The following is a 27,562-nucleotide window of genomic DNA, read 5'->3' on the forward strand; positions in this document are numbered from 1 at the left end:
GGCTTCCTTGATTGGAATTGGCTGCATGGTGGTTTGAGAACTAAAACATTAAAGGGTTCTGGTTATTGCAGTACTCATCTGCTTTTTACTTTTTTTTAATGGGTTCAATGAAACTGGACTCGGCTTCTTTTCCCGGCTCCTACTTGAAAGGGCTGTCTGATCTGTGGGAATGATGCAGGGACGGAACAAGGTGACCAAGGTCCCTTTGCTGCTGCTAGAGGCAGCTTCGTCCATCAGAGGTGGAGAAGAGCTGGTTGGAGCAGGACGGTGGTGATGGGAAAACAATCCTTTGCCTGGACCAGCAGTGACCTCTTGTGGGTGGTGAGGCTGGCTGGGGATGCTGGCAGCTGGGACTTGGGAGTCAGAAGGTGTTATTCCATCTGTGGCCTTAAAGTGAGTGTGCTAAAGGCAGCTCGGGTCCTCCTGGCTTAGATATCAGAAACAAACAGCTATAAATGGTGCAGAGTCGTCTCTTCCTCACAGTCTGTGCCCCGAAGCTGGGATGTGAGATGGTGTCTTAATGGTTCAGGAGAAGCCCAGACTCTTCTCCCAGGCGAGCCCAGAGCCAGCCTTTGAGCATTTCAGGGGAGTGAAACAGAGCAAGAGCAGAACTTCTGCTCATGTGCTTTTCCCACTGAGTATCTTCATCTCTGATGAAAGTGTCTCACTGATGTGGCACTAAATCCAGGAGAGGAGCAGGCCCTGTGAAGGCACTGCCTGTGATATGCAGAGGTGCTGTGGGGTCTCAGCTCCTAATCATCATTTAAAAGCCCCAAGGCATATGACCAGGTTCCCAGTTAATGGAGAGCTGTGCCTCAGCCCAGCTTCCTACCCAGCTGCAAAGGCAAAGTAAAAACTTCTTTACTTGAAGAAGCCATTAAAGAAAAAAAAATTAAAAGGCTGTGTCAGTACATTCTGCCTCACAGTGGAGGTAAATTTATGTAGTTACAGCTCAACCAGTGCTTTATAAGATGCAGAGTGTAGCCTGTGTGTCAGAAAGCTCTTTTAGTAGTTGGTGGGGTGAATTCAAGTCATTAAAAAAGATTTCCTATGTCTTTTCACCAAATGCCACGTTGCTTTATCTCCCTGTGCTGTAAAAAGCATCTGAAGGTGAAATTCTGAAGGGAGAATTTTCATTGTGTGTGTTGCTATATGACAAGCCACTTCCTTAGATTTTTATTCCTGAGCTACAGACAATGCTGCCTTTGAATTGAGATGTGTCTTTGGGCAGTTTCCAGATATTTCTGTTCTCTGGGCAACTGCAGATTCCTTGGGTCTGGAGGGAGGAATGTGTGTTTGGGCAGGGACAGCTGCTGCCCTGCCCGGCGGTGAGGAGGTGACAGCACCAAGTGACAGGAATGCCACAGAGATGCTGAATGTCTTGCACGTGGAGGTGCCGAGAAAATGGAAGGTGATGGGACTCTTCAGTAAGAATTATTTGCCTTTTGTTGCTCAGTTTTGAAGCACAAACTCTGAGTATGCCCTGCTGTTGAGTGGTGACTTCTGTGTGCAAACTTACCATGCTCGAATCCTCTGCCTGTGCTGTTTCTGATAGTTAAGGCAAAGATCCATTTCTCAGTTTTTTATTTCCACAATTTATGATGACCTGACAAGCCACTATTTTAGAACTGAGGAGAAAGGAGTATCTAAATCACAGCCACAAGTTAGTGGAAATGCACATTCTGGATTTATCTTGATTCTCTATCTGGCAAGACTTAATTAAGCTGTGTTGTGGAGCCACATCCATCACCCAAAATAAAACAGCACTCAGCAGCCAGGGTGTTTGCTGACCTGGTGTGTCTGGATGTCTGTGATAGGTGGGTCCTGTGCTATAAAAGTGGGGAAAAGGGAAACCAGGGAACAAGGAAGAAGCCAAGAATGTGCAAGAGCAACAACTGAGAATGCAGCCTTGACAAAGCTTTGTCTCGTGGGGTTTTTTTGAGGGGTCAGATGGTAGCTAAAGAAAGCCTGGAACAATGATAAAGTTAAAAAAGCTATTGGTGTCAGATTGTGTGTGGGGGGGAAATGCAAGTTGCTGCAGCTTCCTTTTTCTATAAAGAACATGCAGAGGGCATCAGGCTCCAAAATAAATTGCTAAAAAAGCAAAGCCTGCTTGACAGAAGTTTAACTGGGTGGTAATTAAGGTACGTTGAAAGAAGATCTTGTTTCTAAAGGAAGCAACTTCAACCAAAAGGTGCATCAAGGTGAGCAAGAAGCAGCACAGCAGGCCTAGGTACAGGTGAAGATTTAGTGAAGAGAGTTTTAAAAGGCTCTGAAGTTCTACCCAGTGTCTTCTAGGAAAGGTTTTGGTGTGACTTGTCCCTGGAGCTGCCTCTCTGGAGCAGCAGGAATGTCTTTGGGTGGCACAGGGAGGCAGCTCTAAGATGCTCCATTTGTGAGGTGCTGACCCATGGGCACCCCTTTACATGCTGTGGCAAAACTGATTTAAATCAACCTGATATAAAGCTCTAAAGGCTTCACTGGCACCCAACCCAGGGCAGCCAAGGCAGAGCTGTTTGTTAGTGAAATCCCCCTTGAGAACTGGCAGAGCGATTTAAAATGTGGAGAATCCTCTCTGTTTGGAAGATGGGAAGGTGAAACTGAAAGGACACAATGGCCAAAAGTACTATGAGAACGTGAAATCATTTGTAGTTCTTAAAGATGTTTTTGTCAGGTGTTTTTTCAAGGGTGTGGTAGGATGGCTTCAGGGTGCTGGGAGAAGCTTGGGTGGGGCTAAGACACCTGGTTTTACAGGTCAGACTAAACCTTGTCAAAAGATGAGTTCAGTGGGAATCCTTCATGGCTGGGTGGCTGGGAAATGATTAAACTATTTGAGAGAACAAGACAGCTGAAACAATAGCCCTGTCCTTCGGAAACGGAGCGCATCCCTCTTCACATCAGAGGTGTGAAGTATGAGTGATGCCACAGAGGGATCAGGCAGGTTAGGAGCAAACAAGGACACGATTCCAGCCTGGGAGTTCTCTGAAGAGGAGGGGGGGAAAGCACTCCCTGAGTGCTCGTGTGTGTGTCCATAAATCCCGGCAGCTCTGGCTCAGCAGGGGAGATGAGTTGTGCGCTGTCCTTGGGGAAGGAGGTGTCGATAGTAAAGGAAAGGAGGCGACAGCAACCCAGGCGTTTATTTGTCCCGCTTCCTGCTGTCGCGCTGCTCTCGGCGGCCAGGGCGGGTTTTTCGATTGAAAGAGAAAAGGGCTTTTCTGGGCTGCGGGGCCGCGGTGGGTTGGCTCCGTCCGCCCCAGCGGGAGCGGCTCCCGATCCCGATCCCGGTCCCGGCGGGGATTCCCTCGGGAGCGGGGGCAGAGGGGCCGGCCCGGCCTCACATGACGGCGGGGGCGGGTCGGGCCCCGCCGCTCCCGGAGCTGCTCCTGCGGCTCCTGCGCTCGCCTTCCCAGCCGGTCCCGCGGCTCCGGACAGAGCGCTCCGGTCACTCCGGCAGAGCGCTCCGGGCACTGCGGACAGGGCACTCCGGACAGAGGGCTCCGGTCACCGCGGACAGAGCGCTCCGGGCACTCCGGACAGAGCGCTCCGGTCACTGCGGGCCGGGCACTCCGGACAGAGCGCTCCGGTCACTCCGGACAGAGCGCTGCGGACAGGGCACTCCGGACAGGGCACTCCGGACAGAGCGCTCCGGGCGCTGCGGACAGGGCACTCCGGACAGAGGGCTCCGGGCACTGCGGGCCGGGCACTCCGGGCAGAGCGCGCCCGTCCCGCGGGGCTGCATCGCGCTGTCCCCTCGCTCCTCTCCGCTGTCCCCTCGCTCCTCCCCGCTGTCCCCCGGCTGGGGCCGGGCCATGGCCGCCCCGCTGCCCCCCACGCCGCTGTTCGCGGCCGAGCGCGGGGCCGTGCTGGTGTCGTGCGCGCTGTCCTGCGTGGGCTCCGCGCTGCTGCTCTGCACCCACGCGCAGTGGCCGGAGCTGCGGACGCGGCCGCGGCAGCTGCTGCTCTACCTGTCCCTGGCGGACCTGCTCTCGGCCCTCTCCTACTTCTACGGGGTGCTGCAGGACTTCGAGCGCACCTCGTGGGACTGCGTGCTGCAGGGCGCCCTGTCCACCTTCGCCAACACCAGCTCCTTCTTCTGGACCATGGCCATCGCCCTCTACCTGTACCTCACCATCGTCAGGGGCTCGCCCACGGGCACGGGCTTGCTCTGGTGCTTCCACGCCGTGAGGTGGGTGCTGTGAGCCGCTGCTGCCGGCTGGGACCCCCGGGCACCCCCTCCTGCCGTGTGCTCCGCTCGGGATGGAGCCTCGGGTGTCGCTTGAGTTTCTGTGCTTTTCTTCTCCTCTTCTTCCTCTCAAATTCCTTTTCAACAGGGATTTTGCTGTCTTTTAACTAACCGACCCTGTTTGTATCCCCTTTCCCTCCCCAAGTGAAGGGTTGGAGACATGGAAAAGTTAAAAATTTTTTGTTCAAGGTCACTTAGAAAAATCTCTGGCAAGTTCTAATGACTGAAAATCCTGGCTTCTGCTTTCCCTCCAGTCTGCTTTGATGTTCTAGAAATAATATAACAAAACTTGTGTCTGTGATACCTGTCTGCTGCTGCCCAAGCTTCCGTGGTTGGGATCTGTTTCCATGGGTCCCCAACTTCCCCCTGTCAGCCTGGCTTGTGGATCCTTCCCCTCTCCCCAGGCAGGTTGCTGTAGTTCCATACTCATAGGACAATGTTGTCTACAAGTGATGAAACTGCTAGAAAAGCACTCGGAAGGTTGTTTTGGCATGTTTGATTGAAAGCAAGACAAACCAGACCACAGCATAGCTTTATGTCTCAGTTTCTGCTATTTAGGGCGCTGATTTTCCACATCATGTTTAGTAAAGGCTTTCATTATGCAATTGGAGCTTGTGGAATCATGTGCTACGTCCACACTGAGCAAAACAGTGATCCTTTAGTCCTCTGTGTTGCCAAGCTTTTGCAATAAATTATGAGGAGTGATCTGGTTTAAAAGGAAAAAAAGCCCTCAGGACAAGTACAGAATTTTCTTAGGTTTCTTAGTCAAATATTTGTCACCTTTGAGTTTCAAACAGCATCATTTGGCAGATGACTGAACTAGAGCTGAGTCCAGGTGAGGATGGGCCAGAGAGAGACTTTGAGGCTGAGTGTGAACCAGGGAGAACTTCAACTCCTGCCCTGCCTGTTGGAATTGCTGCTTGATAGCAGGGGCAGTGTGAGGGAGCCTGAGGGGACTGCACATGGCCCTGGCACACCAGGGTGGTGGTGAAGCTGAGGGAAGATGCAGTGGAAGGGTTTTGAGGTTATTTCATCTCCAGTAAATAGAGAGTTGCACTCTGAGAGCTGTGGTGAGGATGGGGTGCTGGTAAAGAGCCACGTGTCGCTTAATGGATGTTAAAAACAAGTCTGACTCCTTCCTGGGCATTCTGGCTCCATCAGGCACATCAAAGAGCTCAGGCAAATCTGGCCTGTTTGTAATTTTCCTGTCTGCTAATTGCCTGTGTGGCTTTTGTCTGTACTTCAGTTTCTCCATCTGGTTTAATGCTCCTCAGCATTACCAAGCTACCAAGCGTGGAAAGAACAGAGCCACTGAAACAGCGCCGGTGCAATCTGTGCACTCTCTAAAAACTCTAAAAATCCTGGAAGATCGCTCTAACCCCTGACATGGAGGGAGAGATGCTCAAACTGAGCTGCTTCTGGGTGAATTTGTTAGGTTTATGTTCAGTTCTTCACAATGAAAATGAAATGCCACCTTCAGTCCTTGGAATTGATCAGCACCACTTGGTCCTTTTAAAGGCTATCGAGCACCTCTGATCAGGTTCTGCTTTGTAAATGCCTCCTGTTCTGTGCAGAGCCAGTGTTTAAAGCTGCTTCTGCTTTATGATCTGTCTGAAAAGCCAGAGAAAACAAGCGAGGACGTGTTCCCTGCCCATCCCCTCGTGACACATCATCCTGCTTTCCTTCCCTGCACCTTTATTGTTATCTCAGTTACCTGAGAAATAAAATTCCAGACATAATGCTTGGAGATGGCTCCCCCTCACCCTTTCCAGCATTTCACGGTCCCCTGGCTGTGGTGCTGGTGGGCTAAAAATCTGTTAGAACCACGCAAGTAGAACTGCTTCAAGCAGTGTATGGAGAGTGTCTTTTTGTATGTGAGTTGCAAGGGGTGGGTGAGGGAGAGCTGTTTAGAGCAAAAGGGAAGGTGGCAAAGGAAGATGGATTTAAGGATTTAAAGTTAAATTTCCAGTATTTTAGCCTAGGCAAGAACCTGGAATTTTTTTCCCTTCCTAGCTTTGTAGGTTGCCAGTAGAGCCATGCAGGGACCATGGGGTGAGAGTCATCCCCAGATACCTTTGGGAGGGACCCAAGGCAGGATGGAGTTTTGTCAGGCAGGTTCCCTGTTCTTCACAAGCTCCTAAGGGCAAAGTGCTTGTAAAGACGAGTACTTGGTTAATGTTGGCTCTAACCAGAGACTCCTGATTCTTTAGCTGAGTGGAGCTGACTAAATACATGCTGGAAGTCAGTACCCGAAATTTTCCTGAGGGAAGTCAGGATGTCACAGTGGATCGGACCTGTCAGACAGGTTTGTGCCACAGGGATTCCTGTGGTAACACATCCACCAATTCCAGGCTGGAGAGCTGCAGCCTCTGCTTTGGTTTTAAACTTGTCGATCTCGAATGAGCTTTGAAAACCAGCCTACATCAGCTTTGGAAATAATTACGTAGCTGTGAAATGTGAGTTCTGGCATCCAGAGTGCAAACGACCAGGCTGCCTCGCTGCTCCTGAATTTCCAGGTGTCAGGCGTCCTCTGGTTGGGTAACATCACCTTTGTTGTCAGAGAAGTTGATCCAAACTTGGGGTGAGGAATGGAGCAGACAGACAGAACCCACCTTGGCATTGTTTCCTGCTTGGCTTTTGATACCAATTGCTGCCAATGTTTGAAGGGTTTTCATTTCATGATCAGGCTGTGCAGATCATTATAAGCATAAATATACTTTAAAAAATATATGTATCTATAACATATGCATGCTTATATATTAAAATATACGTGTTTATATATGTATTTACATTTATAACCATGCATGTTCATTGAGTGCCTGGGGTCATTTCATGCACTGCTGCACTGTTCATCTCAGCCCTTGATGGGCTGCCTCCTGCAGGATTAAACTGGGGCAGATTTGGAATTCTGGTTACAATGTGTGCTCAGAGCTCCTTCCTGGAACTGGCTGGGATATCCAGGAGCCTGATTTTTCACTCCTCACAGAGTAAAAATTCCTGTCCCCTGAAGGAACTGCCTGCAGGCCTGCTGGCAGGATGGCTCCTCGTCTAACCTGTGCAGGCAGGTCACAGCAAATCACCTGCTTCTGAGAGCCTCCAGGGAGGAAAAAGCAGCTGTGCAGCATAAATCAAAACGTGGGTATTGAGCAAGCTGACCCAAGAAGACCAGGACAAGTCGAGGTGAACACTGCTGGAACTGAAGGGTCCTCGCCTTGCCTTGTTTTGGTGTGACTGTGCAAAGATATGCTGGGTTGGATGGATGATTTCTTAATTCACAGATGGCCAGGAGCTGTATTGAAGGAGTAAGTACGGTTGTGTCTGCCTTACAGGTGGGATTTCCAGCCTTTCTGCAGAAAGGAGGAATCGTTTTCCTTTCTCTCCCACACTGTGCCTAGATCCAGGTGTGCTTTGGAGAGGCCCAGCCTACATAATTGCTCTTTGGGGCTCAGAGGAATATTTCTGCCTCTCTGTGATCTTGGATCCTTTTTATTCCAGGCCTTACTCACACCTTGGGTGATGAATCCTGATTCTTCAGTTCCTGCATTCTCCTGGTTCAGTAACAGCACTGACGTTTTGCAGCCCTCCTGAATCTGTCATTTAGGAGCTCTTAAGAACAACCAGATCACCAGTCTCAGTTCTCCTTTCCAGTCTGCTGAAATGGAGCTGAAGTTCACGGAAATGTCTGATTCCTTTCTAGATCCTTTCTATTTTCATTTTGTTGGTAATCCTTTGTGCTTGGTGTTAGTGGTAAATATCCATCTGATCCCAGAATGCTGTTCCAGTGAAAATTTACTGCCTGTTAATGCAGCAGTTCTATTCTTCCTTTCACCAGTTATCTCCTGAAGGGTTTTAAGTCCCTTGCTCAGTGGTGTGTTATTGCCTCCTGTGGCCTCTCTGTGTCTGTACTTACACTGTCCTGTCTTACATCCACACACCATAATTTCACCTGGTTTTGTCTTAATTCTCTTTCAGGCCACTGTTGAGATCATTATTTAGGCAAATGCGTTTTTTAATTCACTTCCTTTTTCTTGGTGCCTGTGTGCCTTAAAATGGTTTCTCTAAGGAAGTGCCATTTCTCTTGAATTCTTTACCTTAGTGCTCAGTTCTTCCAGGAGTGCTGAGAATGGAATGTCTTTGCATGTGCAGTTGTTTTCTGAGAAATTGCCAGTTTAACCAAAATGACTCGTGAATTGTGTGGAAACTTTCATGGTGGTGGTGACGTTTGGGATGTTTTTAGAAAGTCTGCTCTGATAACAGAGTGGGGAGGGCTTCCTGCAGCACAACTGTCCTTAAATAACAGCACTGGCTTGGATTAGCACTGCCTGTTCTGAGCTGAACCTTGAAACAAAATGTTCTAAATGTGCTGAAGAGTTGACTCTGAATTTTTTTACAGTATTATATTTACATTTGGTTCTTTCATGAGTCGGTGAATCCATACATTGTTTAAGAGTAGGAAATGGGGTATTTTTGAAATCTAATATCATGGGATTATCTCTGATTCTACAGCTGGGCTATGGACTTTCAGATAATCTGGTCAAGGCCCCTGCTGGCTATGGAATTTCAGATAATCTGGTCAAGGCCCCTGCTGGCTATGGAATTTCAGATAATCTGGTCAAGGCAACTGCTGTTTGCCTGCATAGCCTGGTGTCTCTGAGACTGATTTTTGGGGGCAAGATCCTTCCCATGCTCCCTGCAGCTGCTCCAGGCTGTCAGTGGAAGACTGTATGAGAGCAAGACAGTCATGAATTTGTTTTCTCTGCACCTGGCGAGACCAGGAGGGTTATGCTGGAAGCTCAGTCTGAGCACTCTGAGCATTTGTGTCCTTTATTGGAGCTGTGGCCCCCATCCCTCTCTCCAGGGTGGCTGTGGGGAGGGCAGGTGACACATTCAGCTGGATGCAGGGCACTGTTGTGGTGTCATTTTTGTTTGGGCTGGTGGGATTTTTCTGTTCTTCCTCATGGTTTCTTGTGGGCAGCCTACACTGCTGAGTGACTTAATTCATGTGTCACCACAGTTATTTTTCTTCTAAATGCTTCCCTGTATTTGACTCTGCTGTCAAGTGAGAAGCCAAAGTCACAGCTCCAAGTTGTGTGAGTGTGGCTCCTTGTTGCTTTCTTGGCTTTTTGCTGTTACTGCCAGTATTTTTCCCTGGCTCTTTGTCCTTCAGAAATTATACATTTGCTCCCAAAATACTGACTACACCTTCACTTAAAAGCAAACAAACAAACAAACCACTGATGGAATGAAGCTGTGGATTTCTTTGTGTGCTGAGTTTCACTTTGGAATCAGAAGGTGGGACTTGGCTGCTTGTGCTCGGAAAGCTCGGGATCAGCTGGCTGAGTCCTGCGGGAAAATCACATTTTACAGTGCCCTGGCCTTGTCAGATCCTCAACCTCCCTGAGTCCAGGAGGGAGTGGGAGAAGGGCACGAGGTGGGCTGGGTGCTGCTGCCCTGGCTGCACCCTGTGCAGGCCAGGGGGGAGTGCAGCACATCACTGCACCTCTGCCCTTCGGGGCTGGGGCTCCACATTCCCACAGAGGGTCCCCAGGAGGTGGATTTGCAGTCCTCGTTCGTACACTGCCTGTTTGCCACTTGCCCTCACCTGCTGCAGCAGCGCCAATGGTCTGGGAAAAGCACTGGAATCCTGTCTGGGGAAGAATCCCTGGGTCTGCCACCCATTTCCTGAGGTGTGGGGGGCTCAGCTGAGGATGTTCTTGGCTTAACCTCGTTCTCTGTGTCCCCCCCTCAGCTGGGGTGTCCCCCTGGCCATCACGGTGGCGGCTGTGGCTCTGAAGAAGATCGGCTACGACGCCTCCAATGTTTCTGTGGGCTGGTGCTGGGTCAACCTGGATGCTGAGGATCGGCTCCTGTGGATGCTGCTGACAGGGAAGGTCTGGGAGATCCTTGCCTATGTGACCCTGCCAGTGCTCTACATCCTCATCAAGAAGCACATTAACAGAGCAGTGAGTATTCTGCTGGGTGATTCCATCCCCCCATGCTCTTTGCTCCTTGTTTAGCAGCTGCACAGGCAGGAGCTGCTTCATGACACTGAAATGTCTCCACCTGTGGGAGAAGCAGTGCCCCGATCCAGCAGCACCATCACACAGTGACTTAGCACAAGCAGGATGTAAAAGCCCTTTGAAAACGAGCAGGGATGTGGGATGTTCATGAGGGAAATGTTCAATGCTACAGTAAGAACTGAAACACAATGTGAAGGACAAATTCAGCTTTAATCAGTTTTCCGCAGTTCCACTTGTACCAAGATTGGAATTCTCAGTCCTTTCACTATCTCCAATGAAAGTTTGTGTTTATGAATTTATTTTGTACTGGAGCTTAAAGCTCCATTTGGAAGTCCAGGCACTGGATGGCTTTGGGCACCACAGAGGAGACTCCCTGCCCTAGCAGGGGTTTGGAATTCAGAGGTTCAATTGTTGCTATTCCTTGTGAACACACAAAATCCAGGCATCTAGGACAGCATTTGCACAGCAGACAGATCCAGATGAGAGTGGCAGAAGGAGCTGCACCCAGAGATCCCTTTTTTCTCTGGGTTGTGTTAGGGGAAAAAAGCCCCCCGTGTGGAGAGATGCCCTTCTGGAAATTTCTGCCTGTGCTTGTGGTGCAGCTGTGGCGGTGCTGGGGATGAACACAGCCCTGCTTAGGGCAGGATCCTGCAGAGGAGGTGGAAGAGCGAGGCAGTTTCCAGCAGCCCCAGCGTCCTGGGAAGGGAAGGGGAGCCGGGGAGAGTTTGCTGGTGCCTGTCAGCATCACCTGACGTGCAGCAGGCAGGACACGCTGTCCCGGCCGTGGTCAGAGATAGCAGCCTGACCTCCTGGAAACCTGACCCTGCCCTGCCGGGCTGCTGCCTGTGCCAGGGATTCCTGGGCACGCTGCTGTCCCTCCCCACCCCACTCTGGGAGCTGTGCTGAGGGCAGGCAGCTGCCCCTGTTCTCTCCTCGGGGGTCTGGGGGTTCAGGGCAGCAGCACACGGAGCCTCCTGGGCTGTCGCTCCTTGGCCGCAGCAGGAATGTTTGTGTTTCTGAAGGCAGAGTGTGGCTGCTGCCCACAGCTGTGCCCCTGTTACCCTCCTGCAGGGCTCAGGGATCCAGTTTGCTCTGGCAGGAGCCCCTGGGGCCGGGGTCCCGTGTCTGTAGGCTCTGCTCACATCCTTGTCTCCCCCGCTCCCCGCAGCACGCCGCGCTCTCCGAGTATCGGCCCATCCTCCCGGGAGCCCCGGCCCTGCAGCCCCGCACCTCCATAGCAGACAAGAAGCTCATCCTCATCCCCGTCATCTTCATCTTCCTCCGCATCTGGAGCACGGTGCGGTTCATCCTGACCCTCTGCAACTCCCCCGCCGTGCAGAACTCCGTCCTGGTTGTCCTGCACGTGAGTGTTTGCCAGCAAACGCAGCCAGGAGGGTGCCTGGGAGGGAGAGAAGGGTTTGGTGCTCGCAGTATCCCTTTTTTTTTGGCAGGATGGAGGGTTGCAAGAGCTGGGAGGGAGAGAATGGTTTGATGCTCGCAGTATCCCTGTTTTTGGCAGGATGGAGGGTTGCAAGAGCAGGGAGGGAGAGAAGGGTTTGGTGCTCGCAGTATCCCTGTTTTTGGCAGGATGAGAAGGGTTTGGTGCTCGCAGTATCCCTGTTTTTGGCAGGATGAGAAGGGTTTGGTGCTCGCAGTATCCCTGTTTTTGGCAGGATGAGAAGGGTTTGGTGCTCGCAGTATCCCTGTTTTTGGCAGGATGAGAAGGGTTTGGTGCTCGCAGTATCCCTGTTTTTGGCAGGATGAGAAGGGTTTGATGCTCGCAGTATCCCTGTTTTTGGCAGGATGGAGGGTTGCAAGAGCTGGGAGGGAGAGAAGGGTTTGGTGCTCGCAGTATCCCTTTCTTTGGCAGGATGGAGGGTTGCAAGAGCAGCAGCAGCAGCAGCAGCAGCAGCTCCAGGCAGGAGCTGCTCCAGCAGCATCTGGCGGCTGCAGGGGAAAGCTGCGCTGGCAGGGAGGGCCAGGGCGCGCAGCCGGCAGGGAAAGCAGCTCCGGCGGGAGTGCTGCCTGGCTGTCCTCCAGCAGGGCTCAGCCTGCTGCTGCCCGACTCCGGGGCCGGCCCGCAACAGCCCCCTGGTCTGCTTTCGGGTGCTTTTTGGGAAAAAGAAAGCTCATTTTTCGGAATTTGTTGTTGTCGTTGAGGTCGAAGTCGGTGACTGTCAGGACTGCAGCTGCTCTGACATGGCGTTTGCTCCTCTCTGGGGCTGCCCGTGGGAGCAGCCCTGGGTGATTCCTTTTCTGCCTTTGCAGGGAATTGGAAACACGTTCCAAGGAGGAGCCAACTGCATCATGTTCGTGCTGTGCACACGGGTGGTCCGGGCTCGGCTGCTCTCCCTCCTTTGCTGTGGTCACTGTGACGAGCTGGACTGGCCTGTGCAGGGATCCAACAGCTCCTGGCAGCGCCCACGGCCCCACAAGAACAAGGATGTGCCCGGCCCTGAACAGACGAAGCCGCTGCTCTCCAGCACCTGAGCTGCCTCTGTCTGCTGCTGATTCCTTCTCTCATGGTAAAAACCCAGAGTGAGCCTTTCCTCCTGCTCTGCCTGCACAGATCTGAGGGCTGGGACCAGTGACAGGGGGCTTCTGCTGCTGCTCTGGGGGGTCCCTGTCTGACTCTGCAGCCCCCATCACGCTCCCAAACCATTCACAGAACTGCTCTGCTCCTTTCCCTCTGAGCTGTTCCTCGAGCCTGCAAAACGAGGAACTAAACTGCAGGGCTGTCTGGCCCACAAGGACAGGACACCAGTCAAAACTGAAGAGGAATTGGTGTCTGTTTTTAGTGTGAAATGCCACATGCACACACATTTCGTCAGTACTGCACAGATCAGCTGTTCAGGGCCCCAAGTTCCCCACAAGCAGATGGCAGCCCCTGCTGCCATCATCATAGAGGGGGACAGAGGGGAAGTGATTCACCCAAGCTTGCCTAGAAAGTGTCTGGGAGCAAAAAAATTGACAGAAGCTCTTCACTGCAGGTGCAGAATCCTTGGATTGGTCTATTTGTGTAAGCACCTCGCTTCCCGGAGCTCGACCTCAGGAGTGATCATGGCAGAATTTATAGGGGTGTCAAACTTAATGTGGGCTCCTGTCTGTGAATCAGATATTGATAGAGCTCTTTGCAGTCCCAGAGTGCAGCTGAAGGAGGTAAAACTCAGAGCAGCTGTCCTGGCTGCTCAGATGGATGTGCTGGCATGTGCTGTCTCTTCAGGCAGAGTGTGAAACCTGCTATGAAAGGGCACTTTTGTACTCACCCTGCAGCTCACACTCAGTCCAAAGGGTGAGTCTGGAGGGCAGGATGCCCATCTGGGCCATGGGGCATGGCAGGAATCAGAGTCTGGGAAGAAGGCAGGCTGTTGGGAATGGCAGACCTCTCTCCATACACCTGTTTCTCCTCCTCCCAGACCACACGTCTCAAAAAGCAAAGGACTTTTTATTTGTCATCAGCTGACATTTTTAATTTGTAGAAGAGGTTTTTGCAAAGGGAACAGGAGCCTCGTGAGCTGTCTGGGGAGGGAGGGCAGCTGCAGGCCCCCAGCTGTTCCAAAGCTGCTTTATTGGCCCATGTTAGTCAAGTTTACAGCAGGCAGCACAGTTACGTGGCACAGAGTCCTAGGGGTCTGTGGGCAGAGGTGAGTCCTGCTATTTCCTGAAGCCTTGGCATTAACTTTGTAATTTTATTAGTATATTTAAGCCCTATTGTGCACAGGCTGTGTAAACGTGGGGTGTCCTCAAGAGCTCATGAGCCCAATTTCATGGGGCTGCTGAATGGCTCTGCTTTTCAGCATCCCTGGAGTCTTTGAAAGGTAGCTGGAAGCATCTTATTTTTGCCACAGATGACTTCAAGAGGTATTTTTCTCCTTTCAAAAAGCTTTTTAAAACTTCTAAAAGCTAAATAGAAACCTTGATAGCTCAACCTCTTGTGAATCCCACAAGGCTTGGAAAGAGGAGCTGTGTTAAACTTCTTGCAGAAAAGTAGGATAGAAATTCTTTAATTTTATCCAGCTTAGTATTATGCTATATTCAGTTTTTTTGGAGCCAGCCCTGAAGAGAAAAAGTAAAATTGTTACCGACTTGGCTTAAGGGAAAACAAAACAGCAGAAAAAACAACACCAAAAAAAAATCAAAACAGATCCCATGTTGTCAGTTTGCCTTTTTCCATTACAGAGCTCTGAGAAATGCTTTAGGAGGAATGTGCCAGGGTCACATTTCCAGCTCCAGGGGTTCAGGGAAGCACTGGGCTGCGAACACCAGCTCTGGGCTGCAGCACCTGCACTGACACACACGGGGAAAGTCTGGGACATCTCTGACATCCTCAGATCAGAGAGGTCAGAGAGAGGAGAGCAGCCAACAGAAAACCTCTTAGAAACGTCTGTGGTTCCTAACACTGCAGCTGAGGGCAGCCTAAATGCGAACAGAGGAGGAAGAGCAGGGAAGGGGTGTGGAAGTGCCTGGCTGCTCCTGGCAGGGCCCCCTCTGTCCCCACACCAGGTGTGAGTGCAGGGGAGGTGCCTCAGCTGGCTCTGAAGGTGTCCCTGACCTCCTCCCTGTCACCATGGGCAGGGGGATTTTAGCAGGAGGGGCTGAGGTTGGGGTGCCAGGCTGTGCCTGTTGAGCTGCTGCGAGGTGACATCCCTGCATCCAGCCCGCTCTCCTGGGCCAGGGCAAAGCGTGCCCGGGCTGCAGGGCGCTGGGACAGCCCCGGAGCGTGACTGTGCCTGGTTCTGTGCAGGTGCGGGATGGAGCCAGAGCCCCACAGAGGGAGCTACAGCCCGGGGAAAGCGCCGCTGGAGAGGCTGAGCCGAGGAGAGGTCCCAGTCTTTGCTCTTCAGCTGTGCTCAGGATGCTCTGCGACAGGCTGTACTCCGGTTTCCTGGTTTATCTCCCCTCCTTCCCCTCACCCTCCACTGTAAAAACTTGTTTGGGGTTTTGCTTTGGGGTTTTTGAGGCCGATGTGTGGTGAGTTCTGAGGTGAACAAACACCGTGGGGAAAACTCGAGGAGCTGCTGGACCGACTGTCCTGGGCATGGATTTCAGTCGTGGGGTGTGAGCCTTCCCGGGAGCCCCAGCCTGGCTCCTGCTCTTCGCCTGAACGTGGGCAGCACCGTGCTGACAAGTTTGGTTTGAGCTGGTGCTGGACGGATGGTTCCTCTGGATGGTTTATCCCTGCTCCTCCGTGGTTGGGGGCTGCTGTCTGTGGTGGCAGCACGGGGGCATCTCCTGAGAGAATTGGAGCCCTCCAGGCTCCCTTGGTGCTCAGGGAGATCGGGATGTACCCCCAGGGACAGCCCCTGCCAGGAGCAGGACAGAGCCTGGCTCTGAGCCCCAGAGGTGCTCTGCTTTGTCCATGCCTTGGGAGTGTTGTATCGGACTGGGGAGGGCATGGGGCTTTGTTTGCTGTTCGGAGATAATGTTTTGCCTTAATTACAGCTCCTCACTTGCTTGGTTTTTAAGTATTTTCTCCAAGTTTTACAAAATAAAGTTCTGTTTCCTCACCAGGACGCTGCCCAGCATTGCATTTGTGCAGCAAGAATAGGATCTGGGTTGGTTCTTGGTTCCAGAGCCGCAGCTCTGCTGCTGTTCCCTGCACAGTCCACATGGATCCAGCCCTTTCCTGTTGCTGGGGGATCAGACTGCCAAATCTACCTCTTCCTTATTTGATTGGGAGCCATTTGTACCGCTGGTAAAGCAGTGTCTGTTTATCACTTACTTTCAGGCAGATAACTTATTTCTTAAATCCTTGTTTCACCCCAAGGCCCGTTGTAGCTCAGGGGCCCAGAGTATTGAATTGGCCTTGCCTGAACATGTGATTCCTTCCCAAAATGCAGGTGAGAAGGTGCTGATGTCACTTGTGGACATGTTCTGTGGGCTGCCTCCTCAGGGTGGGAGTTGCAATGAACACTCTGCAGCATGGCTGGCTGCCAGCTCCTGCTCAAACATCCCCGTTTAGAGCTCACCACTAATGTTCTCCAGCAGATTTACTGTCCTGGAAACTAAGCTTGCCCTCTTAATCATCTTTTTCCCCCAAAGATATCAGGGTTTCATAGGATCCAGCCTTGAGCACAGACCATTAGGCTGAGAGTAAATAAATAAATAAAGGGGAACTCTTACCATGAGGTGGGTGACACCAGAGCGGAGTTTAAGTCTCCAGACCAGCACGGGCTGGGGTGAAGAGCAGATGTAAGAACCTTGATACCTGCTGTAGCTGAAATGGAAAACGTGCTTGTAAAATGCCTGTAAAATCAGCTTTTTGCTTGTTCCTGGCTCTGTCCTTTGCCCAAGTCCAACAGGATCCCAACTGCTGAAGATGTCATGCCCCTGCAATTGCTTTGAAAATCCAAGAAGCTGATTTACTATCCTGTCTCCCTTCATCGACCTCTTCCAACATCATCCCAGTGCCAACTACAACCTTGCAGATGTTTTTATCAGGTTCTTGCTGCGTTTGGAAAATACTCAAACTGTTCTGCTGCCATAAGCAAATATTTACTATGGCGAAGGGTCTTGGATGACAAACATACGTGTTCTCTTTGATTCCTGTATGTTTCAAGATTATTTCTTCAAGTTCAGGAACAGACTTTAAAGACTGTAACACCAGGGAGCAGCGAGAAGTCGCCATGCAGGTGCAAAAGAGGACTTTTATTTGCAAAAACCCGGCCTTTTTATGCTGTTAGTCGGCTGTTAGTTTACACAGTTTTAAGGCACAGCAAACCGAATTTAACCAACCACCACACACCACGGTGCGGGCACGAGGCATTCACGCAGCCAGCGTGCCTCCCTTCCTCTATCCCAGCTGAGTCACTCTCCCTCAGCCCATTTCTACTCAGGCTAAGTAACAGAGCCATGATTTTACCAGGCCTTCCCTGGACAGAGCTTTACCTATCGGTCACAGAAGACCGTGGCAGAGAATTCTCCTTCCCTGTCTTTACTGAGTGTCAGAGCAGCTGTCGTTCTGCCCAGAGCTCCCAGAGGTTGATATGTGGAACTCCATGATGGAAATTTGTACTCTTTGCATTTTCCCCACCTCTGGGGCAGAATTTTCCATCTTGGCTGAAGGTCTGCAAAGGCGAGGACAACAGGAGTTGCTGAGTGAGCTGTGGGCTCGGCAGCTGTGACACAGGAGCGTCCTTGAGGTGCGATCCCAATTAAGACATCTGGGAACAGTGTCCTTCAGGCTGTTCACTGAAAACAAATGCAATAAAAGAGAAATGCCAAGAAGTCTGGGGACTAAATTCCACCACCCTGAGAGCAGCAGGGCTCTGTTCTTCTTCCTGCTTTGGAGCACAGTGCTTCCACGTGGAGGAAGGAATGCTGCAGCCAGCCAGAGGACGTGTGCAGGACACGTGGAAAGGAGCTGCTGCTCAAGAGGATGCCTTTTGTTAAAGTTACACAGCCAATAAACAGCAGGTTTGGTTCCAGTTTCTCCGGCTGCTGGGGATATCTGTGAACTTTGCATCTCTCTGATAAACCCTAGGAGTTGTAGTGGATGATTAACAAGGTCCTGGGCTGTTAAAGCAAGCCCATAACAGAGGAGGTTAATACTGAACCAGCAGCACGTGGTGCATCTTGTGCTTGAGGAGGGAAAGGAACCAAAGTGCTTTGGAGGAGAGGCTGTCAAAACCCCAGCTCCGGGAGGATGAGCTCTGAGAAGTGCAGGAGCGCCTGAACCAGCTGGTCCGTGCGAGGTAGGACAAGAGCAGATGGATCTGTGAATTTGTGGCTGCAGGGGGGTTGGTGGGGCTCAGCTGCAGTGCTGGGGCTCAGGGCAAACACCCTCTCTGTTGCCAGGGCTGCTCCCTGTGTTCCCTGATGCCGCAGTTGCTGGGCAACATCTCCAGCTGTGCCATCCACGGTTGCCCAGGAGCTGCAGCTCTGTAGACTCACCTTGTCCTTGCAGAGATATCGGGGGAAATGGGCTCATTTTAGCGACTTTGGTGATAAGTCTGCCCCGTCTGGTTGGAGAGGTGAGCCTGTGCTCCCTGGAGCTGGGCAGCACCTCTGTTTGAGATAGGATCTGATAAAGAACATCTGACACTGGCAACAGACTTGAAAGAAAAATGAGTTGAACACATGGGAGAGTCAGGCAGAGGAAGGGAACGATGAGGCACAGTGCCTTACCCCGCCGGTAGCGCCTGAGGGTGATTGGATGTGTTTGGAAGAGTCACAGTGGATCAGGGGAGGGGGGGAAGCCGAGGTTAAATGATTTGCTGGGAAGCAGTTTGTTAGAAGCAATGCATACAGCTTGCTCAACACTTACTGTGCTTCCAAAGCAGGATGAGAAGGTATAACACTATTGATAAAGGGAAGGAATCTTGACCAAAAATCCTGGTTTTAACCTAAAACTAACTTAAACCAGCCTTGAAGTTTGGACTTGGGCCAGTTGTGCAGGGAAGCAAGGTGAACAGTTCAGAATGAGGAAGACCCTTTACTTCATCTGAGGAAGACCCCTGCCCACGACCACCAGACGACACTTCACAAGCACAACGTGGATGTAAATGACTTTTGGGCTCATTGTAATGCTAGGCGGGGCCAGATAATGAATATGTATAGCTGTATTGAGAAACTTAACGAACATGGAGCTTGTAACCCGATCTACACCAAGCTGAACGCAGGTGTCGGCACACATGATTTCGGAGGAGCTATCCCCCCATGCATCCCAGCGCTGGAATAAACATACCTACTTTACTGCTTATTCCAGTAGTGGAGTCTTTCCGTGTATCAGCAGAAGGGGTTTGTTTTTCTGTGCAGGGCGTTTCCATCCCCTGCCGTGGCTGCCTCGGCTGGAAGAACCTGTGCTCAGCATCTGAGATTCAAACACCAAAATGAAGCTGAAAGGAGAGAAGCAGGAGGGCTCCGAGGGCACTGAAGGTGCAAAGGGGGTGAGTATTATCGCTGCCTTCTTCCAACCTGAGTCTCCCACAGGGATACAGAATAAGCATTGGAGACCTGTGGGTACCTGTAAAGAGAGGAAAAGACCACGGTCTTTTGGGCTGAGATACCCACAGGGAGAGCAGAGATGTTTCTGTTCCTGAGCCCAGTTTGTGTCTGTCTGCACGCGGTGTTGCACCGAGTCTGGTGACTGCCTGCAGCTCTCCTACCCTGTAACTTCTGTGTCACTTTCCCCTTCTGTGTGTGAGTTTTCTTTCCTACTTTCTAATCAGCTTTAGGCTGCAGATGCTCCTGGATGGGGCTGCCTTTCACAGCAGTGTTTGGGGAGTCTTGCACAACGCGCTGCTCGGGGATGCCAGAGGTTTTCCTGAAGGTGTTGGATGTCAATAATTAACACCAGTGGCTCTTTTGAGCTCCTGGGATTAGGTTAACTGGGAGCAAGGCAGCTGCTTTTCATCACCAGTGAGAGAATGTCAGCAGTGTCCTCCTAGAAAATGGACCTGGAAGCCTCAGCTTCCCCCTGATCCTTTGTGTGAGATCAACTTGAATTTCGATCTCCCATAACACCTTAAACTCTGCAGATCCCTGGAGCTGAACTGCCAGAGATTCTGAGGAATAGAAAGAAGCACCAGCAGCTTTTTGGACAAATGTTCAATTAGGGAAATGACAGAGTCCTCATGTGGGACCTGAGCTGAGTGCTGGGATGGAAAACCTCGCAGACATTAAGGCTGGTGACGGTGGCAGCAAACGAGATGAAAATGGAAAGTGACTTTATTGATGTAGCAGCAACGAGATGCATTAGTGAGCTATAAAACCCAGCCAGACAAAACCCCAACAACCCAGCTCTGTCAACACAGCCTGGGGGCTGAACAGCAACTAAACTGTTGTGCAAAGGGAGTTGTTTGAGCTGTTTGTAACGCTGGGAATGGGTGCCCACAGCGGGGTTTGATCCCGCTCCAGATGGCAATTCCCCTCCTCTGCTCAAGTGCAAAGTTCTTGTACCCCTCAACCAAGGCCTCCGTGAGCTGCTTGGAGAAGTTCTAATTGGCTTCAGTGGCAATCAATTAGATCCATAAATAGCTCTATCCCAAAATGCAGAGGAAGAAGAAATTAACAGGAAAGGGATTTTGCCACTTGATGCAAAATCACTTCTTTTTAAAGCTTGCCTGTGCCAATATCCTGTGTTATTCCACTACCCAATTTGCATGTTGGAAAAAGAATAATTGCAAACAACTTTTTTTCCCTGCGGGGTGGTTTTTTAAGAATGATGACTTGAAAAAAAATTAATCATCCAAATGATTCATCAATACCAGCAAAGCAGAGTGAATGACTGTAATGACTGTGGGCATATCAAGCAGAACAAAATGAGTTGTAATGAAAACTACCCACTGGGCTTTTATATGCAGTAAAATGAAGGGAAAAACACAGAAAGCAAGACTTTGGGTATTTCTTTGTTTTCATTGAATGTTATTAATGCCTAAAAGCCAGACCCACTTCTAAGGTGGTGGTTATGCTTTTTTCTTTCCCTCCACAGAAAATGACACTTTCCCTGGCCCTGGTAGCTCTGATTTCTGCATTTGGATCTTCCTTCCAGTACGGCTACAACGTGTCTGTGATCAACTCTCCTGCCCCGGTGGGTTGTGCTTGGGAGCAGGGTCAGAGCAGGGCAAGGCAGATGTAGCATTACGTACCCAAAATGTACTTTGTGGGTTTTTGTGGGCAGGGGCCTGTCCCCTCTTTGTGCCTGGGACAGATGAGCCATGGGGTGCCTCCCCCTCTGGGAACCAGGCACATCCTATAGGGCAGGACACCCTGTAGGAACAGTTACCCAGCCCAGCCTTCTCCATCCCTCTCTTGCAGTCATTTCCCAGCTCACCCCACCTGTTTTTTTTTTTATCAAGACAGTAGTTTAGAGCTTTATGGCATTTGTTATCTGGCTTTTACAGCACGAAATTGTATTTATTGTTCTAAACACACTTTGTGTTTCATTCCAGTACATGCAAGACTTTTACAACAAAACCTACTTGGACCGGACTGGAGTGCCCATGGACAGCAGCTTCCAGACGCTGCTCTGGTCCCTCACCGTGTCCATGTTCCCCCTGGGTGGCCTGTTTGGGTCCCTCATGGTGTGGCCTCTGGTCAACAACTGTGGCCGGTAAGTGGGAGCCGTGCCCGAGGTCCTGCCCCACGATTTGGGATCAGATAAGATTCATCCCGTGGTGACTCCACCTTGCCCAGCCCTTCAGGAGCATGACACTGCCACACACCCCTTGAGGCTAAAGCAGGTGGGATGAGGGTGGATTGCTGGGCTCAGCCACAAGCGTTGTCCCCCCAGTGTAAAGGAATTTATGTGGTTCTGGTATGGCCAAGGCCAGGCTGTGGGCTGGGCACTGAGCCAGGCAGAGCAGGGAGGAAAGTCCTGAGATCCCAGCTCAGGCCCAGATCTGCTGCTCAGGTTTCCTGAGAAACTTTTCTTCCTAGAAGTCTTCGTTGCCTGCAGGAAAAATGTGACAATTGCCATTTTCTCTCCTTGCTCAGTGTTTGGGATGATGATTCGTTTGGGTTTTGGATAGCAGGACGCAGAGGGGATCTATCTGCAACTTAGAAACACCCTGCTGACTCTGTCTCCTTTCCTGCTACTTTGCAGAAAGGGCACTTTGCTGATAAATAACCTCTTTTCCATCGCTGCTGCAATCCTCATGGGAACCTCAGAGCTAGCAAAAACCTTTGAAGTAATCATCCTTTCCCGTGTTGTCATGGGAGTATTTGCTGGTAAGTGGATGGTAAAGGGAGAGCAATAAATATTCCCTGGGCTCTGTAAAGGTGTTTCATTCTCCCAGCAGATGCTTTCAGAGGTAGCACACTTTAGGATCTGCATGACAAGGCTGTGCTTTAGCAGTGGTGCAGAAGTACTAAAGATCTTCGGGAGATAACGGCCCTGGGACTGGGATTGAAGCTGCAGGGAGGAGATGTGTGTCTGTAAATGCAGCAATAAACATCTGCTGGGCACTGCAGCTCCCACAGCCAGCAAACCTGCTGAGGATAACCTGTTTTCCCAGACAAAGCAGATAGTCTACTTTTTTCCTTTTTAACATAACCAGAATAATCCATCAAAATCATTGCCAGGTCCGATAATCCAGTTCTGGAACTGACTGTTCCTTCTGCAGGAGAAAAGAAATGTTAAAAGGGAGAGCAAAGGGCTCAGAGCCACAGAGCAGAGGGAAGCCAAGGACATCTGTGTGTTGCTGGTGTGGCTTTATTGGAGCTACGGTAACAGGGAACAAACAGAACCATGCTGGGTACCCCAGCAGAGCCGGGTCTATGAGGGTCCTGAGAGCATTTACACTCAATTATCTGGCTTTGGGCTGGCGAGGCTGGCACACTCCATGGTTTGTTAATGAGCTGGGGTAGCCTGTAGAGATAAATTTCCTGCCTTAGCTCACCAATGGTAATTGCTGCATGTACAGATCAAGTTGCTTTCCCAAGCCAGTTTCTTGTTTTCCATTTTTTTTAGTCCAATGGTTTTATTTTGGCTTTTGACTCTCAAACCTGGCAGCTGCTCTCAGCACTGGAGCTTGGAATAAATGTTAAGGGTCTTGTTAAATGTGATCTCTCTTTCCAGTTATTTATAACCCACAAACAAATCCAGCCTGGCTGTCCTGACTTGTCCTTCTCAGGCTGACCTCACCTGAACTGTGGATGTTGTGCCTGGGGAGGATCTGGGAGGATCCAAGTGTCACCCTCCAGCATTGGTGGCACTTGTTTCTGTGCTTTTTAGGCCTTTTAGCTTTCAAATATCAGCCTGATTACCTTTGTAACCCCTGGCTCCTGAAGCCTAGGAACTCTAGAAATGTCAGATAAGAGTCTACCGTGGTCATTTGATTCCAGGAATTTGGGGGCTGCCAGGATTTACAGCGTAAGCACAGGAGCTGGTAGCTCGCTGGGGTCACTGTGGGCAGCCCTAGAACGTTCCTCAAAATAACCCATGTCCCTGCTGTCCTTATTAGAGCATAAATACCTATTCCAGCAAGCCACCTGCAAGCCACCTCCGACCAGCAAAGCTCTCAGCACTGCGTTACTGACCAGGGAATTTTTAAAAGCCGACACAAAATCATTTCCTTCCACTTTCACATCAGCGTGTTTGGATGCTGATTTCTCCTCTTGTTTTAGAGGAAGCAAAAGTTCCTCTCTTACATCTGGAGTTTGTTTCCAAATCTGAAGCAGCAACATTTTTCTTTGTGTGTCTTGTGCTGCTCCTGGCAGACACTGCTGGGAGAAAGCTGCTTTTAGGAGGATAAACACTGACAGCCCCCAAATCATCTGCTGGCTCTGTAGGCAAGGCAGGCTCCAGCTAACTCTGTCAGACTCCAAAAATGCTTTGCTGCCCAGCAGTTGGTTATCCAGGCACTCAAAGCAGAAGGGTTTGAGTGTGAAGTTTCTGCATGTCCTGTGGTTCATCAGGAATCTCTTTTGCCCCCACGGGAAATCAGAGCTGCATGTCTAACACCGCTCTCTTAACTGCTAGGTCTGGCTTCCAATGTGGTTCCCATGTTCCTTGGAGAAATGTCCCCCAAAAACCTGAGAGGTGCTATTGGGGTGGTCCCACAGCTCTTCATCACCATTGGCATCCTTGCAGCTCAGATCCTTGGTCTCAACAGCATCCTTGGCAATGCTAAAGGTAAAGCTCCGGCTCAGGGCCTCTCTGTGGGCTCCACAGGGGGAGGATTTCTCTCAGCTGATGTCTCGTGTCCTTGCTGCAGGGTGGCCTGTGCTGCTGGGGCTCACTGGGATCCCATCCCTGCTTCAGCTCCTGACATTGCCCTTTTTCCCCGAGAGCCCCAGGTACCTGCTCATCCAAAAGGGCAACGAAGAGCAGGCACGGAGAGGTACGGTCCATCCTCCCTTGGAAGGCGAGGTGGGGTGGGATGAATCTGACTGTGGGACATGGCTGACAGCAAGAGAGTGTGAAATTCTCCACTGATGTGTTGCTGGGGGGTGGAATTCTTGGAACACTGCTCCTTTCCCTGCATGTGTGGATCCCCGGGTTCCCACCACGGAAGCACTGCTGCCCGGGGTCACACATTGCTCTGCTCTGGTCTGAAGCAGGACAGCTCTCTGTAAACCTGGGGCTCACAACTCCCTGTGCTCTCCCCACCAGCTCTGCAGAGGCTGAGGGGCTGGGAGGACGTGGATGATGAGATAGAGGAGATGTACCAAGAGGACCGGTCAGAAAAGGAGGAGGGGCAGTTCTCTGTGCTCAGCCTGTTCACCTTCAGGGGCCTGAGGTGGCAGCTCATCTCCATCATCGTCATGATGATGGGGCAGCAGCTCTCGGGGGTCAATGCGGTGAGTGGGGAAGGTCGGGGGGGTACAAACAAAGGGGTGGGGCTGCAGAGGGGCTGATGGGGGCAGTGCTGACACAGGAGACAAACCTGGGAGTGCCTCTTCACCCAGGACACACCCAGTGTCACACTGGCGTGGGTCGACCCTGGCCAGTACCAAATCCATGGACGAGGTACAGGGTCGAGCTGCCCTGTTTAGGATGATTGGAATGCTTTTAGAGTGAAGTGCTTGTGCCCACGTCCAAACCAGTGTCTCCAGAAAGGGACTCATTCAGTCCTCAGGCTTCTGTGCACCAGTGCCAGGATTTAAAGCAGCCAGAAGGGGGTTCCCATGTTCTGCCTCTGGCCACGTATAGACACAGCTGTGGTTCTGCTGCAGGTCTTCTACTACGCAGACAGAATCTTCGAGTCAGCAGGAGTGGACAGCAGCAGCATTCAGTACGTCACGGTGTCCATAGGTGCCATCAACGTCGTCATGACTTTGCTTGCTGTAAGTTTGTGCTGGGGCTCTCTGAGTTCAGACTTGTGCAGTCTCCCCTGCCTCTGTTTAAATTAGGTTGTGCTCATGGAATCCTACGGTCACAGAATGGTTTGGGCTGGAAGGGACCTTAAAGATCATCTCATCCCAAAACCTTTCAGTAGAGAGTTATTTGCTGGGAGATGCTTTCCACGACAGATGCCCTGTGGTGCCCGTGGATGAAAACATCTGCAGCAAGTGCTGAGCCCCTGGTGTCATCCCTCTCCTGTCTCTTCCAGGTTTTCATTGTGGAATCCCTGGGGAGGAGGATCCTTCTCCTGGCTGGCTTTGTGCTGTGCTCTGCCTCCTGTGCAGTGTTAACCCTGGCTCTCAATCTCCAGGTGTGTCTGAATGGCTCAGGTGGTCCCAGCCATGATTTCTGGACTTCCCAGGGGGCAGGCCATTGGAATATTTTGAGGGTGGTTCTACACCCTGGGGAGGAGGGGACAATATGAAAGGTCTCTGTACCTGTGTATCTACCAAGAGAAAAGCCAGGAAAAGCTGTGATCCTGCTTGCCTGAATGCTCCTTCCAGGATGTCACATTCATAGTCCCTGTTGCATCCCTTTGGCAGCAAGGATCATACCCAGGCTGGGATTTCTGTGTCTGATCGTGGACACACCTGGCACTGGAGGGTGGCACTGCCTTCAGAATGCCCTCACATCTTACTGGGAGCAGTGCCTCGAGTGTGCTGGTGATGTTCAGACAGGAACCACGTCTAACCTGTCACTCAATCCCTGCAGTCCACTATCTCCTGGATGTCCTACCTCAGCATAGCCTGTGTCATCATCTACATCATTGGACACGCCATTGGCCCCAGTAAGTACCCACAGCCTGCCCAGTCTCCCCCACCAGCCGAGTAAAGCCAAGAGGTATGTTCAGTTTCAAACCAAAACCTTTGTGCAGCTCATCCAGGGAGGCTGAATTTCATCTCTGTGTGGCCATGCCCCATGCAAGTCATTTCATTGCCCCGCTGTTTTCTTTGAATTTAATCTTTGTTTAATTTGCTGGGTGCTTCTAAACACTGGTAGTTAGAAACCACTGTTTGCCACTAAAATGAGCTGTCTGATTAGCAATTCCAAGTGAGGGGATTGCCTTTGGGATTTCCTCACCTGCAGCTGCCCTGCAGGTCCCATTCCTGCTGTGATGATCACGGAGATGTTCCTGCAGTCGTCCCGGCCCGCGGCGTTCATGGTGGGGGGCTCTGTGCACTGGCTGAGCAACTTCACCGTGGGGCTGCTGTTCCTCTACATGGAGGTAAGAACCAACCACAGGGCAAAACCTCATCTGAAAATCGGCCTCTTCACCCCTGTGCTCTTACAGAGAGGCTTTGAGGAGCTGTAAAGGCACTCCTTGGTTCCCAGAACCTGTGTGTGGGATTGTGTTAAGGGCAAGAGACTGATGTTCATCAGCATTTTCTTATCACACCTGGCTGTTGCACAGGCTTTGAAAGAAAGCAGTTTCTTTGCCAGGTAAATGTCTCATCCTGAGCTCAGGAGCGTGGAAAAAATGACAAATTCCCCATCTCCCACTGCAGGATGTGCCTTGGGGGGACAATTTTAGCTTCTGAAATCTGGGTGCCCAGTTCACACTGCCCCCAGGAAGTAACCCATAAACTGCTGCAGTCCCTGACTTTAACCTGGGCAAAGGGAGCTGCTGAGTTGGGTTTGAGTTGTGGAGCAGGCCCTCACCCTCCTTTCCCAGTCAGTTCCCAATAAACCCACGCTGGTGGTTTGAGAAGACAGAATCTAGACCCACCCCAACTTTGAGTCGTTCAGCTCAAACTATGAGCTGCATTTTCTGTAGCCATTGCAGGGTCCTGCGTGTCCAGAGCAGGTAATTCCCACCTGGAATGTTGCCCTGATCCCTGCTCTCTCTTGTCACTGCCCTAGGCTGGGCTGGGGCCCTACAGCTTCCTCATCTTCTGTGCCATCTGCCTCTCCACCATGATTTACATCTTCTTTATTGTTCCTGAGACCAAGAATAAAACCTTCATGGAAATCAACAGGATCATGGCCAAGAGGAACAAAGTGGAGATTCAGGAAGACAAAGAGCTTAAAGATTCCATCCCCCTAGGCAAGCAGGAGGAAAAGGAAGCACTCTCCAGCACTGAGATGTGACCCAGCTGTGTTTGGCCTGACACGATCTGTTCAGCAGGAAAACAAATACAGGGATTCCTGCTTTGATGCTGATCTGAGAATCACAGAACTGTTAAGGCCAGAAAAGACATTTAAAATCAAACCCAGCCGAAAACCTGATGCTGCCAAGTCCTCCTCTTGTCCCAAGGAAAGGGAAATGTCCTCAGCCAGCTCAGTTCTGTGACCAAGCAGCCGATGACCTGAGGTGATGTGTGTCCCTGGTGTCCTGACTGACACGTCCTGGGGGACACAGGCCAGCCCTTGGGCTGGGTGTGGGGCAGTCGTGTGTAAGGAGTGCACTAAATTCCTCTGAGGAATTGGCACTTGTGTGTTTGAGGGTCCAGCAAGGGGAAATTAAATTTAATTTGTTATATCAGTGTGCCGCCCTCTTTTTTGAAAAAAGCA

General features: G+C 51.0%; 1 protein-coding gene across 5 annotated transcripts; it reads left to right on the forward strand.

The window, feature by feature from the left end:
• The first annotated feature begins 3,323 nt into the window (after positions 1-3,323).
• Positions 3,324-27,528, forward strand: LOC309581107 (solute carrier family 2, facilitated glucose transporter member 5-like). Of its 5 annotated transcripts, none has more exons than XM_082295537.1 (15): positions 12,767-12,788; positions 15,008-15,958; positions 16,104-17,957; positions 19,021-19,151; positions 20,696-20,794; positions 21,156-21,316; positions 21,809-21,933; positions 23,687-23,839; positions 23,922-24,047; positions 24,320-24,507; positions 24,883-24,993; positions 25,260-25,361; positions 25,763-25,838; positions 26,149-26,276; positions 26,912-27,528. In XM_082295537.1, the coding sequence occupies exons 4-15, from the start codon at positions 19,095-19,097 to the stop codon at positions 27,137-27,139; spliced, it is 1,554 nt and encodes a 517-aa protein (XP_082151663.1). In that variant the 5' UTR covers positions 12,767-12,788; positions 15,008-15,958; positions 16,104-17,957; positions 19,021-19,094; the 3' UTR covers positions 27,140-27,528. The 5 variants fall into 5 exon arrangements, with proteins under 5 accessions (XP_082151666.1, XP_082151663.1, XP_082151664.1 ...); XM_082295538.1 differs by having other exon boundaries at positions 16,558-17,957; XM_082295536.1 differs by having other exon boundaries at positions 15,008-17,957.
• The last annotated feature ends 34 nt before the right edge of the window (positions 27,529-27,562 follow it).

This window comes from Coloeus monedula, assembly GCF_965178545.1.
Source record: "Coloeus monedula genome assembly, chromosome: 22".
NCBI classification, from domain to species: domain Eukaryota; kingdom Metazoa; phylum Chordata; class Aves; order Passeriformes; family Corvidae; genus Coloeus; species Coloeus monedula.

What these genes read in the sequence shown, in the direction of transcription:
- LOC309581107 (XM_082295536.1), top strand. Translation starts at nt 19,095, where the DNA reads ATGAAGCTGAAAGGAGAGAAGCAGGAGGGCTCCGAGGGCACTGAAGGT. An exon ending in AGCTCTCGGGGGTCAATGCG is followed by an intron (nt 24,508 to 24,882) that starts GTGAGTGGGGAA and finishes GTTCTGCTGCAG; the next exon opens with GTCTTCTACTACGCAGACAG. An exon ending in TGGACACGCCATTGGCCCCA is followed by an intron (nt 25,839 to 26,148) that starts GTAAGTACCCAC and finishes GCTGCCCTGCAG; the next exon opens with GTCCCATTCCTGCTGTGATG.